This window comes from Tyto alba, unplaced genomic scaffold (genome assembly GCF_018691265.1).
Source record: "Tyto alba isolate M040663 unplaced genomic scaffold, T.alba_DEE_v4.0 Super-Scaffold_48, whole genome shotgun sequence".
In the NCBI taxonomy this organism is placed as follows: domain Eukaryota; kingdom Metazoa; phylum Chordata; class Aves; order Strigiformes; family Tytonidae; genus Tyto; species Tyto alba.
This window is the reverse complement of record NW_024881324.1, coordinates 990,605-1,004,886: the sequence shown is the minus strand read 5'-3', so window position 1 is coordinate 1,004,886 and position 14,282 is coordinate 990,605. Positions and strand designations below refer to the sequence as shown.

At 43.3% G+C, this 14,282-nt stretch overlaps 1 protein-coding gene across 1 annotated transcript; it reads left to right on the top strand.

Moving 5' to 3' along the window:
* The first annotated feature begins 7,899 nt into the window (after window positions 1–7,899).
* On the top strand, window positions 7,900–13,043 carry LOC104355997 (U6 snRNA-associated Sm-like protein LSm5). Its single transcript, XM_032998816.2, has 5 exons — window positions 7,900–7,962; window positions 8,409–8,504; window positions 8,736–8,763; window positions 9,419–9,491; window positions 12,405–13,043. The coding sequence occupies exons 1-5, from the start codon at window positions 7,917–7,919 to the stop codon at window positions 12,435–12,437; spliced, it is 276 nt and encodes a 91-aa protein (XP_032854707.1). The 5' UTR covers window positions 7,900–7,916; the 3' UTR covers window positions 12,438–13,043.
* Window positions 13,044–14,282: the final 1,239 nt, after the last annotated feature.

The window sequence follows — 14,282 nt, the reverse complement described above, 5'->3', positions numbered from 1 at the left end:
TTGCAAATTACTTGTCCTTCAGAAATTTTGCTCTAGTATTTGTCCCTCTGTTATATTCTTAGAGCATTGTTCTGTCCCTTTTATGCAGAACGTGCTCATTTCTGCTGCTTACTTAGCAATCCTAAATTCAAGGGACAGTCTAGAAAATCTAGTAAAGTAGTAAGTTCTGGAAATTGAAACAGAAACAGAATATTTGCATGCAGTAATAAATAGGAAATCTAAATCTCAGTTCTGCAGAGAAAGATTAGTCCATCTTCTTGAAGTATGCAGGAGCCCATTCCTGTTTGTGCCCATGCTCCACCTTATAACATTCTTCTAAGCAAAGCAGGCTTAATTATCTAAATACGTGTGAATGAAGTTAGAGTGTGTACAATGCCAGGTACTTGTCACACATGGCTAGCCATATTGGAGGCATCATACAAACAAATGAAGTTACACAAGTCTGAGAAAGGGAAGACCCCCCCAGTAAATCCTGTTCGAGTCACAAGAAACTCTGCTAAAATGAACAGAATTTAAAAATAGCAAAATCAGGATCTAATAAGGGCAAGGGATTTGTTCTTAGAGTGGACGTCCTTAGGAAACCAAATATGTCTCATTATTAATGTTTAAGAGTGGCTGTTGTTTGGTCCTTCTGGTTTTCATATATTCATGAAACTGGCACTGGTCCTTTTAACTGCAGACACCAGCTGAGATCCCCACCTGGTGCAGTATCACAAAAAGCAGTCAGTCCCATTTAAACATTACTACCTATCAATATTAGAGGAATTGGACCTATTTACATTACGATTATAAGCAGTAGTACAGCAACTGTCTTGCATGCAGTTGTGTGCATAGGAACAGAAACAGCAGCAGCCACTGTCAGTGGCAAAGTTATTTCAGACGTTTCTCATTGTTACCCGGAGAGACCTCTAGTGGGAAGAGAGCAGGAAGGCTTCAATTTCTTCCGAGACCACAAAATTGGATAGACTCAGTTTTTTTAACTGGCCTGCTAAGCCATCATCACTCTAAACAGGGCACTGCTTTTTAGCATAACGAGTTCAAAAGACCAGTGGAAGGAGAAGCACTAGGTGAGGAGCAGGAGTCGGCCGTTTGTCCCGAGTAGGATGGAGATCCACTGTTGGTACGTACACCCATGTGTGCAAGGTGGATCTCCCCAGCAGCTGGGCTTAGATGCCCAGTCAGCCTGGCAGCTGGCCCCTGGATCCCAGTCTCCCCTGTTGCTAGCACCTGGATACAAGAGACCTCAAGGCCACGGCCCCGCTCCGGTTGCTGGTACGGACTATTTCACCAGCACACATGAGAGCTGGCCAGGACTGCCCTGGTCTTGCAGTAGGCACACGCCTGCATAAGGGTCTCATCCCTAGGGACCCACAGGCCCTAAAGTCTCTCCAGAAGCTGGCTGGGGCTCTCCTGGTCCCCAGCAGCCCACTCTGGAGTGGTCTCACCTTTAGAGACACACCCGTGCTCAGTCCAGCTGCCGGCACTGGGGGAACACACACCCCTGTGGCCTGGGGTCCCATTCCAGGGGCTGGCACTTGGTTTCAGTCACTCTGGTCTCTCCAGTGGCTGGCACGCAGGCGCAGGGACATCTCTGACCCATGGTCTGGCTCCGGTCACTGCCACCCAGACTCTCCCCGCTGCCACGTACCAAATGGAGAGTCCCTCATCCAGAAAAAGCATTAAAAAGGTATTTAGTAAGAATATAGGACAGACTGCACTGATCAGGAGCAGGGCATGGACAGACAAGAATACATGCAACCAGCTATTATCTGTTTTCCCCACGCTTGTTCCTCCCCAAATCATCTAAATCCCTCACTTTTTTCTCCCCTAAGCATCCCATAAGAAGTCCTGCGCAATCCCCAAATGTTCTTGCCTTACATGCCATAATGTGTCCCATTTCCCCTGGCAGCACCTCTCTCAGTGCAAAAGGTGCTCCAGGGCTGCCCCGTGGTGGTGGGTGTCACGCCTGCCTGGGGGGGAACAGACAGGGTGTCCCCTCCTCTGAACACACAGCTCCTCGGGTTCCTGCCTGCCTTTGTGTCCCCCCCGTGCTCCCTTGGGCTTGTGGAGTTGGGCCTTCGATGGGCACAACCCGGCAGGGTATTATTTGGGGTCCCCCCACCCACCGCTGCCTCCCTCTGCTCCTTTGCGAGTGTGCACAGGGAGCTTTTATCGTGTAACCTGAAGGGCAATACATTTATACTTTGATTATATTTAGAATGACTTATAAACATAATGTCTCATTAAAGTATTTTTTAGAAGTATCTAAATAGGTGTTCTCAGAATTTCCTTCATTTTTTTAAAAAATGTCTACTTTAGAATCAAATAAAAGTTTATGTTTAGTTTGTTAAAACCAAAAAAGAACTTTAGTTAGATTATGGCACATTTCCTAAATGGAATATTTTTCTTGTTTCAGAATACCTTGTTCTAAACAAATACCTCGTTTGGAACTTATCAGATATGCAAATCTGAAAAAAACCCACAAACAAACAAACAAACAACCCCCCCCCCCAAAAAAAAAAAAAAAAAAAAAAACCACACACAAACCACTATATCTATTTTTCTCCCTTTTTCCCTTGATTTTTTATTTTTTCCCATTCCAGCATGTAAACCAAAAGGAGAACTTGTAACACTCCCTGAACATGACTCATATTGCCTGCATGATATCCTCTGGCAACAATGAGACTCCCTGGAGGGAAAGCAGGACTGGGACCCCCTGTCCTGTAAGAGCAGCTCAGGGTCCATCTGCCAGACCATCCCTATCAAGTACAACTACTTCTGTGGGGTATCAGACAAGTAAGGGGTGGCACTCCTGAGGATTTGCTGCTTCTGAGCTCCTGTGATCTATTCAGTGAATTTTAATTAATTGATATTCCAGTACTGAGTATACAATTTTGAATAAAAGAAAGACCATAAATATTTCTCTACTACTCTATTAAATGCATATCTCGGTATTCTTAGAGAGTAGAGAGCTTTCTAGGAATAGGCATACATTTATGCACACTTCTGCTATGCACTGTACTCCTATGAACAGCTCAAAGGTAATCTCTAAATGATCTCATAGACTCTACATCTTCCATGTGGAAACAGAAGCAGAGTGAGAAATAATGTTGCTTTACTATAAAGAGAACATGTTGAGACAGCCTGAGGGAGTAAACTCCTCTCCTCCCTGTAACTAATAATGGTGCCAACATAGTAATAACTGTTAAAAGCATTAACACAAGAATATACAGAACAGTTTTGCATAAGATTCAAAGGTAACAAGTCAATAAATAATTTATACTGCTATATTTATTTGAATTGTATTTCATGTTTCTTAGGGTCACAACTTAACTTGGATAACGCTGATGACAGATAGTCTCCATAGAGTTACAGAAACAATGATCTGCACAATACTGTTCACTACAACAAAATTAGTGCTTAAGCTAAAAACTGATGGGCACTTTCCCTTTTTGTCAAGTTTCTCATGTTAAACCATCCCAGTCTAACATAGTTAAAAATGGAGCAAGTAGTATAAATGCAGAATTATAAATATTAAAGAAATTTTGTATTGAATAGTGTGCCAAAAGGACAAGCAGAGAAGACTGATTTTGTTTTCTGTGGATTTTCATAGTAATAAAATTTTAAGTTATTTTCATCAAAGTTTGACATAACCCTGGGATATCACGAATAACAGCTCTAGAAATTGCATCACATAACTAATAAACTACCTCTCTCAGAACTGTCAGGTTGTAGCTCGTTTTAGCAGGTATGATAAGGAAATGTATGGGGACTTTTAACAAAATGGGACCTTACTAACAGTTAAATGTTGCACAGACCTTGTCCCAGATTATTTTTTTTTTAATCATTATTACAGAGCAGTGTATTCCACTGACCAGTTATCACAAACTCACCCCCAGATTGCCTTCAGACTCTGCAACGGTTTTCCTCCACTGTCACACCTGAGCATGAGGGACCTCTTCAAGATTTGGCGTTATTTCAGTTGACCCAACCGGTGGATGTTCTAAGCTGCACCAAGAAGATAAAATCATCTTTCATGAGTGAGAGGCAGTGAGTGGGCAGGAGTAAAGTAGTTTCTTACAGGAAGTCAGCCTCAGGAGCAACAAGATTGATGGCCAGTATCAACAGTAAAGATAAACCCAAGGCAGGGTGCCAAGCATTAAACAACTTGCATGACATGCATTTGGTAGCCCTGTCCCAAAGGCCACCCCAGATCACATTTATCTTGCTGTACTGTGGCTAGACAGCTGCAGTTTTTCTCTTACCACACACACCCAGTGGGTAGAGTTTTTGACCGGGAAATATTTTGCATTTGTTTGCTTGCATTGTCCCAAAAAAGAAGCCCAGAAGGTAATCAAAATTTCTGGCTGAGAGACATCCAGCTTGAAGCAGAGAGAGAATGGGGAGAAACTGGTAAAACTAATGAAAACATCCCAGGTTTATGTATGACACAGGCCAATATTTAAGAGAGCAGGCAGAAGCGTTGTATTCCTTCAATACCAGGTATGTGCATTAAACAGCATAACAAGACACTTCAATCAGCATGACATAAATGAAAAAAATGACACTATTCCAGTGCAATTACTCTGAGAAAAGTCTCAGAAGTAGAATGCAACAAGTGCCTATAAGCATCTTCCCCACAGCCTAAATTATAGGAGTATAATTTTGCTGCACTTATAAAACGATGTTAACCTAGTTTTTATAAGTCAAATATGAAAACAGTGAGCAACTGTCTTATACTATATACAAGAAACCACGGGCAACTGAGCCAGCCCTCAAGAATTTCTGATTATTCTATACCCGAAAAGCTAAACCTCTCCTGCTCCTGCAAGTAGAAGTATTTCATTGTGTAGTATTGACACATTTTAGTTTCATGTCCCAGAAGATGGCAGCAGTCCCACAGTACTTCACAGATTTAGAGATGCTGTTTGCTCCCAAGCCTGGTTGTGCTTTTTTTCTCTATTTAACCACTAAAGAAGTAAATATTCCTTATCATCACTTTGTTGCTAATATACAGTTTGTACCTGACAATTTATCACTTATTCACAATTTTAAAAATTTATTTTAAATGAAACTAAAATGAAACTAAAACCATTTGTATTAAAATACTTTATTAATGGCCTTCTAAAAGGACAAGAAATACTATTTATTTCCTATTTACCAACACTGAGGAGATATTAAAAAATACCAAAAGCTCTGTGCTCATCTTAAGCATTACATTCAGTTTCCCCAGCTCTTCCATAGAGGTTTAACAGAAGCCTGAGAGAACTATGAATACTGAATAAAAAAAGCGTTTTCTTAGGTTTGCAGTGAAAGAGCATCAACTTTGTGTAAACAAAGCTGCTTGGTTATTTTTCCTTAAGGAGGAATAGATTAGATTAACACAATATATTAAAGCAATTACTCTTTTCATATAATGAAAGAAGGAATAAAATGTTCATACTATGTATGACCTGTAACTAATTGTGAGAATCTTTGCATGGCTTAGATTTCACCAGTGTTAAATGACACACACTGAAGGCTACATAAGTGCAATCTTATGACAATCCAGTGTCCTGAAATGCCTTGCTAATGGGCCACACTGGCAACATGAATTGATGAAGCCCAGGACTGTATATGGATTTAATGCTAGGGACTAGAACTGCGACTGCTAACTTTATATTCTTTCATCAATTTTAGGACCACATCTAGGATCCCTTCTGAAAATCTGTTTTTTTGGGTTCATAAGGAGCCTTCAGCACATCTTGGAATGCTCTGGGCATGAACTCAAGACTGAGAGAGACCCTTACCACACTCTGAAGATTATATGTAAGAAGTGAATAAAACTAAAAAGAATAAGAAAAAATGTGGAAACAGACAACTTAAATACTTGAAAACTCAGTCCTTACTAACTACCAATTATGAACAAGTCAGATAGCAATGGTTGCCATATCTAGTGTGTAAAAATGGATTCTCGCAATGTTTTCTTCACAGAGACCAAACATTTTAGATCTTAGAATTTCAGTTCCCAAGGATCTTTTGATTATTTAATGGAAGTTCTGGCCTAAATAACTGCAGCGAAAAGTTTGAAAAATAGGCGCCAAGGAAAGATTTTTAAAAATGTTGTAAGGCAACCTCTGCTATGCTCTGGCATCACAGAATTTTTAAGAAACTTGCTTGAACCTGAATGAATGAATGAAGCAACCTGGATTCACATTTGGGACTGAAACCAGAACTTTGGTGTTTATGGTATTTACCTAATTTTATTTTGAATCAGCTTCATTTAGAGAACTTGAGATGAATGTGAAACAACTGATCAAAATCTAACAGACTTCAATGTTTCCTTTCAGTTTCTCCCTTCATTTCATAACTTCCCATAATACTCCCTAGTGTATCTTTGAGAGCCCTGAATCCTAAAATCTATCCTGGATGTGAGATACGCTAAAAATCAATGTTACTTCCTAACTAGCACTATATCCTTTCCCTTATATGAACTGACATCAATAAAAAGTGACAAAACATACTCTTCTTGAAACACACAACAATGATACAGAAAGTTAGAAATCTTTCTCCTTTTGCTCTTAACAATGTAAAAAACTTAAGAGGTGAAAACATCCAATTTACGAAAACATGATTACCCATCTATCCTTGTATGTTTCTTTGACTTTGCAGAGTAGCCTTCATAAATCAGTGAATTAACATAACTAATGGGAGTTGATTTTACACCTGTTTTCTGGTTATAAGCATGTGTAGTTTTTTACATTTCATTCATATTAGAGTTAACAATCACAATATTTTGTTTTCCATAAACAAGAACGTGCCAAGGGAAGACTTCTTTCTCATACTTCCCTTCACACATCCATATGAAATACATATTTATAGCAATGGAAAAAAACAAAACAAAACAAAACAACCTTATGGAGGTCTGCCAGGGGATGGATGAGGGGCCGACTGAGAGCTTGCAGGTCAGGATTAGAGGGAGGGCAGGAATGAGGGACATTGTAGTGGGGGTCTGCCACAGGCCACCCGACCAGGAGGACAAGTGAATCAGGCACTCTAAGGACAGGTGGGAGCAGCCCCACGTTCACCAGCCCTGGCCCTCACGGGGGACTTCAACCACCCCCACAGCTCTGGGAGGGAGAACCCAGCAGGGCGTGAGGAGCGACCCAGGAGGGGACCGGCGTGCGTTGATGAGACCTTCCTTCTCCAAGTGACAGAGGCGCCCAGGAGGAGAGCCGCTGTGCTGGACCTTGTTCTCACTGACCAGGATGGGCTGGTGGGGACTGTGCAGCTGGGGGGCAGCCGGGACTGCAGTAACCATGAAATTACGGAGCTTAAGATCTTTTGGGCAGTGAGCCCAGCAAGCTCACTGCCTTGGACTTCAGGAGGGCAGAATTTGGCCTCTTCAGGCATCTGCTTGGCAGAGTAGCATGGGATAAAGCCTCAGCGGAAAGAGGGGACCAAGCAAGCTGGTTGATATTCAAGAATCACCTCCTCCAAGCTCAGGAGAGATGCACCCCCACACAGAGGAAGTCAGGTATGAATTCCAGGAGGCGTGCATGGATGAATAAGGAGCTCCTGGGCAAGCTAAAACAGAACAAGGAAGCCTACAGAGAGGGGAAGCAAGGACAGATAGCCCGGGAGGAGTACATAGAAGTTCTCTGAGCAGCCAGGGATCGGGTTTAAAAAAAAAAAAAAAAAAAAAAATAAAAGGAAGAGGGTACCGGGGCCGGCTGGAGGAGGAAAAGCAGAAAGGGTGTTTCCTCTTAAATCGCTACCTGGTCGCACCCAACACGCACGGCTCACAGGTTATTTCCAGGAAAACGGGCTGAGGGGGTTAAGGGGGGATGGGGAGAAGCGATGGCTCTGCCATCTGCTCGTCGGGGCTGCTGGGCCGGCCCCTCGGAGGGTAGCGATTGGTCGGGTCTGAATCTAACATGGCGGCTAACGTCAACACCAACCCGTCCCAGCTGCTGCCGCTCGGTAACGGCCGCCGCGTCGCGGGGGGCGCCGGGCCCGGGCCCGGCCTTTCCCTTCTTTTTTCCCTTCTTTCCCTTCTTTCCCTTCTTCTTTCCCTTTCCCTTCCTGTCCTACGGCCGGGGGGGCGGTGCAGGGGTGGCCGGGCCGCCGGCCGGGCCCTCGGGGCGGCGGGAAGTTTAAGCGGCGGCGCGCGGCGGCTTCCTAGCCCAACCCCCACCCCCACCGCGGTCTGTCTAATGAATCCTTTTTTTTGTTCCCCTTATTTTTGTGTGTTGTTTTTTTGTTTTATTTTGTTTTCTTTTTAACCGGTGTCTGCGACAATTATTTGTTTTATTTGTTTTTCTTTTGCCATCAGAACGTCAGGGATTTTGCTCTGAAATAAAAATATATATATACCTTCTACAAAACAATGTCTCGTACCTTTCAACCTTGTTTGATTTTATCGGCAGAACTTGTGGACAAATGCATAGGTTCACGCATTCATATTGTGATGAAGAGCGATAAGGAAATTGTTGGAACACTCCTAGGGTTTGATGACTTTGTCAGTATCCTCCGATGGAAATGTTTAAGGCTGTCCACTTTATTCTTCAGCTCCATTTATTGCTTTTGAGAGGTTTGAGTCCACTGGATAGAACCCTTTTGTATGGATTAATTGTATTGTTCTGATATCTTTATTTAACTGATAAAAATCACAGTTCAGTATAAAATGAAAATAACTTCTAACTATTTTGATTTTAAAACTCTGGGCCTTATTTTCCTTGAAACTGGATTTTCAGATATGGTGTTAGAAGATGTTACAGAATTGTAAGTATTATTTCTACCTCTTGTTGCTACTTAATCTTTGGTTTCCTGAAGAAAAAATTCTGCACAAGATCTATGAGCAAAGTGATTTTATAATTTTTGAATACTTGCCAACTGAATAGTTTATATCTTGGACTTTATATCTTGGACTTGGTGATTTATTCTGGACAGCCATGCCATAGAGTAGCTGTTGCATGATTTGGACTTGTAATCAGGTTCCTAATTTGTAGCCTTAATTTTGCATGGGTTGTGTAAACAAACTTTACAATAGTTTGTTTGTTTGCTTTTACGTTTCCTTAAGGTCTAGGCAAAGATTTAAAAATCTGGCAGACTTAAGGATGAGTATATATTATTTTGTTATGCCATGTTGCTATTTGAAAGCTATTTTGAGGATTGGTGGTATTCAGGAAATTGCCAAGATTTAGAGGGCAAATCTGTATGTACTGAGCAGAAAAGTACAATGGATCTTATTAGTTGCCAGGTAGCTTCCTCTACCTAGGTGATCAGTTTTCAAGATTACGCTGCAGTGTGGCTAATTTATTTGTTAGTTCCAACAAATGTCATCTTAATGTAGACATTTATGTCAGGTCTGTAATCAAAACTGGAATCACTGTCTCCGGTTATGTGTTCGTTCTTACTTTTTCTGTTGCTGCTTCAGTGAGATTACACCTGAGGGAAGAAGAATCACAAAGCTAGACCAGATTTTGCTAAATGGAAATAACATAACAATGGTAAGTCATCATTGTTAAGAGGCTGCATGGATTTATTTTCTGTACCTCTGAATTGGTCAGTGATTGAATTTGACACTTCAAGCTGAGCTCTCCAGACAGTTCTGTTACATAAGCTACTTTCAAGTAGCTTCTGGGGTATATATGTATATGAATGATGCTGGAAAAGTGATTTTATTGCCTTGCTTGGTAGATGTTACAGGAAACATGAGAAGAGCATGGCCTTCATTATATACTGGTGAATGCATCTCTGGTCTTCAGGTGTGCAAGGGAATCGCTGGCTTTCTTGCCTGCTCTGTAGGCTGGTTCATACAGTGCCTTTTAACTCCTGAGTGTTTGCCTGCTTGAGTATGTAGGGTGAAATACATCTACATTTCATCCATTATTTTCTGTATAAATGTGTTTGCAGCAGTTTGGATACTTACAAGCTCGTCAAATCATTTGGCAACTATGTAATCACGTGATGCCCAGGGAGCTGGGCCTTTATGTGCTGTGAAAAAAAATCTGGAGGTCTCTTGGATTATACCAAATTAGAAGCACTATGATTTTCATTTTATCACTTGCTGGTGTATGTAGATCAGTACTGAAAACGTACTTAAATATTGTAATTCTGCAATTGCTGAATTCTGCTATTTCCTAAATACTACAAAAGCAGACCCACAGTAGTTTTTTCTTGCCTGCGTAGATGGCAATAAAATCTGGATGTTGTGGTTTGAGCCTGGTCGGCAGCCAACCACCACGCAGCCACTCTCTCTCTCTTCTCTTCTGGCAATAAGAAGGGACAGATGAGCCAGGCTTGGGGTTCGAGATAGGACTGGGATGGGGGAAAAAAAAATCACCCATTATGAGCACGAGCAAAAGGCAGACTCGTTAGGGGAAGAAAAAAAGAACATACGTTTATTACAGACACTAACAACACATAACAGAGTAGGACAGTGAGAAGCATTGCCACATCTTGAGAACACCTTCCCCCCCCCCTCCCTTCTTCCCAGGCTCAGCTCTGCTCCCGATATCTCTACCTCCTCCCCCAGTGGCGCAGGGGCAGGGAATGGGGGGTACAGTCAGTGCTGCCACTTCCTCCATCTTTGGTGGGGGGAGCTTCTGGAACTTCTTCCCCCTGCTCCATCGTGGTCCCCCTCTCACAGGAGACAGTCCTCCACAAACTTCCTCCAACATGAGTCCCTCCCATGGGCCGCAGCGTTCCCCACACTGCTCCGTCATGGGTCAGTAACTTCCTCCGACTGGATTCCCTCCCATGGCTGCAGCCCTTCCCGAGCTGCTCCGGCGTGGGACACCCCTGCATGCTGCAATCCTCCCAGCACTGAATTACAGCAGTGGGGCTGCCTTTTCCCCCAAGACCCCGGCCTTCTTTGGGCACAGCACCTTGATCAACCAGGCAAAAAAACACAGGCCATAAATCAGTGTCTGCTCCACCGTAGATCTTCATGGGTGGCAGGGGGGGCCGCCCTGCCGTCTCCCCACAGGATACAGGGGGGTCTCTGCTCCGGCACACCTCCCCCCTCCTTTCTTCCTCCGTTCCTCCACTGACCTTGGTGTTCACGCAGCTGCCACAGCTCCTCCTCACCAGTCCCACTGCTCTTCACCACGTCCCTTCTTAAATACGTTATCGCAGAGGCGCAGCTGATGGGCTCAGTTTTGGTGCAGAGGTGGAACTGACTTGGAGCTGGGGGAGCTTCGAGAAGCTTCTCACAGGGGCCACCCCTATAGCCCCCTCCTCTGCTACCAAAAAACCCCACCACTCACTCAACCCAGGACACTGGATTTCCTATATAAGGGCATTCCTAATTTTGTGGGAGGAGATGATGACTGACTTGAGCCTAAATTGGCTCTAGGTGAATGAGGAATAATCTCTATTTTGCTGTCTTACCTACCTTGCACCTCTTTACTGTGTGTCTGAGCAAGTGTCATCTTGCCTTAATTTCAAAGCCTTTTTCTGCTGTGGTTATTGTTCTTCATCCTTAAAGGATAGTGCATGTTGTGATTTCTTACGCAAGGTAAAATTACAACCATCCTGTTAAACTAGTGGTATGCTGCCCTTGAAGAATCAGCCTGCGATTCTTAGAGTGCAAATTTTCAGCAAGACATAGATATGTTTCTGTATTAGGTCTTCTGTCTTTTGGGGACACATCTTCCCACATCAGGAAGCCTATGCTTTAGACTTTCCTACTTCTGTCCCAAAAGCAGCAAAGCTCTTTGTCTTTAGAAGTGCTCAGCTATTTATTAAGAATATAGGAAAATGAATGGTTAAAATGCTTAAGAAGGAATATATTAAAAAAGAGTATTTGTGAGTAAAAGGAATAGTTATTCTCTTCTTTTTTTTTCCTTTACTCATGTTTTTTCTCTTGTATTTTTTCCTCTTCAGTTCCTTACTTTCTTCCCATGAAAATTCTATGCTGACTTATTCCCTGCTGCCTGTTGAAGGGTTCAGGCTCTTTGTTAGTTTTTGGGCTGTGCTTAGCAATAGAAGTTGGAGAGAGGAAGCCAACTTCCCCACTATAGTGGCAGTCTGGGGAAGAATCAGCAATTGGAGAAGTACTTCATGAAAGGAAATGTGTTCTTTGTCCTTTTAAAAATGTGCTCAGGTGTTTCTAGACAGAATCATCTTGAAGTGAGTAGCAAAGACAAAACCCAAAATGTGTGTTATCTGGGATATCCTTTGTGTTTTGTTAAACATTCTCCATATTTTGGAGACTTTTTTTTTTTTGCGTGTGCTTCTCTGGCAGTAACTGACTTCCTCTGTTGGGAGAGGAAGATAATAGTGAATCTAAAAACCACATTTGTCATCTGCGATGAAGTCTTCATCTGCTATAATCTTGTAATGCAAGAACTGACACAAATGGATTTGTAGAACTCAAATCTATGGCACTAACACAAAATTATCTTATTCTTTTATAGCTGGTTCCTGGAGGAGAAGGACCTGAAGTATAAATTGATGCAGTTGTCATCTATGAAGAAGTGTTTCTTTTTTTATCTGTATGTGTATATATATAATCTAAATAGAGGGTTTGGGATATGGGTGGGTTTTGGTGTGTGTTGTTTGGTGGTTGGTTGTTTTTGGTTTTGTTTTGTTTTGTTTATACACGCTTGCAATTGACATTTGATAAAAGACAAGGATTTCCTCTTCAGGAAAGGTGCATTACTTATGATAATACTGACTTTGTAAGTTGAAATCATGGCTTTCTTGTAAAGATGTGCTAATCTGTTCTGAATTGCTGGGGCCGGAGTATTAACAGTAAGAAATGTGTATCAGAAGATATGAAGGACATACTGTCCTTGAAACAGGGAAGTTGCTTAAAGTTGTGAAAAACAGGATGTTGAACAGGGATGTGCTTACCGCAAAAATGCTGAAGTATTGCAAAGTATGCAAAACTTGTTATCCAATCAGAATGTATGTTATGCTTGTGTTTGTCGCGTGAACAGTAGTGATAAGCCAATGAGCTTGCTTGACAAGGCGCGTGATTGCATGTACGGAACATTAGGACATTATAAAAAGAGAACATATCACGGAATAAACTGAAGCTGATTTACTCATCATATTGATGTGTCTTGCTTCCCCGTCTTCGGCCGCGGCATCTGGTGACCCCGACGTGATGGAAAGGCTATAGCGCGGACGAGAGAGGAGACGGCCATCCCGGCGCCCGAGAGAGGCGGACGAAAACTTGCGGAAAACTGAAACCAGCGTAGCTACGGCTGACTGGTGAGTCAGGCAGACCGAGGTCTGGTTCGGGATGGGGAATGCTGCTATGACAGCCCTGGAGCGAGCCACAGTGGACGGGCTCATGAAGATTGCGTCCACAACGGGTCATAAGATAGACCGCAGCGATTTGGTGGGCTTGTTGTTTTGGTGCAGGCGGTGCGGTCATTTAACTGAGACCGATCAGATTTTTGACCCAGGGGCCTGGAAAACAGTGTGGTCAGAACTATGGGAGAGTGTGCAGACGGGCATGAAAGGAGCAAAAGCTATGGCAAGAACCTATCGGGAGGTACGGTTGATGATGGACCAGGTTCATGCCGATGCAGATATAGCTCGTGCCTTACAAACGGCAATCACATCCCCTGCTGTAAAAGATCCAGAGGACGAGCTATCTCCCGGTGATGAAAGCACCTTAGATGCAGCTATGCAAGAGGAAGAACGGGAGAAAGGGTACGCTGATCTGGACTGGGGTCCCTTTGCACCTCCCATGCCCCCAGTCGCTGCCCCGGTAGGGTTTCGAGGAGCATTTGATGACCTGATTCCACCATGGGAGCCCGCGTCCCCTGCTGTACCGAGTGCCCCTCCTGAGCCGCCTGAGCCAATGGACACCCAGGTCACATCCCCGCCTAAAAATAATGACGGTGTTGCTGGCACCAAGGAAGAGTTGTCAAATGATGACTCGAAGATAGAGAAACTTTTGCAGGCGCAAAAGAATGTTATGACCAATCTGTTAGAGGAGATGAAAAGATTGGACGGCGGGGCACACAAAAAGACTCGCGCCTTTGCGTATCAGAGGGCGGCCGACGCTATTAAGGATGGACTATCGAACATAGAGGCACAGCTGAAGGAGTGGGGTCAAGGGACTGAAACTAAGGCGGGCACAAAGGAGTTGCCTAAGACGTTGTCTAAGGCCCAGAGACTCAATCTGATCCAATATGCTGGAAACGGGGAAATGGGAATTGAGGAACTCAGTGATCATCTCAGGCTTAATTATGGGTCAGGGCAAGGGCTGACCCAAGCTGAGCGACGAGACATTTTACAATGGAGAACCCAGCTTCGCGAAGCGGGATTGGATCCAG

What these genes read in the sequence shown, in the direction of transcription:
- LOC104355997 (XM_032998816.2), top strand. Translation starts at nt 7,917, where the DNA reads ATGGCGGCTAACGTCAACACCAACCCGTCCCAGCTGCTGCCGCTCG. An exon ending in AGGGTTTGATGACTTTGTCA is followed by an intron (nt 8,505 to 8,735) that starts GTATCCTCCGAT and finishes CTGGATTTTCAG; the next exon opens with ATATGGTGTTAGAAGATGTT. An exon ending in TTAGAAGATGTTACAGAATT is followed by an intron (nt 8,764 to 9,418) that starts GTAAGTATTATT and finishes TTGCTGCTTCAG; the next exon opens with TGAGATTACACCTGAGGGAA.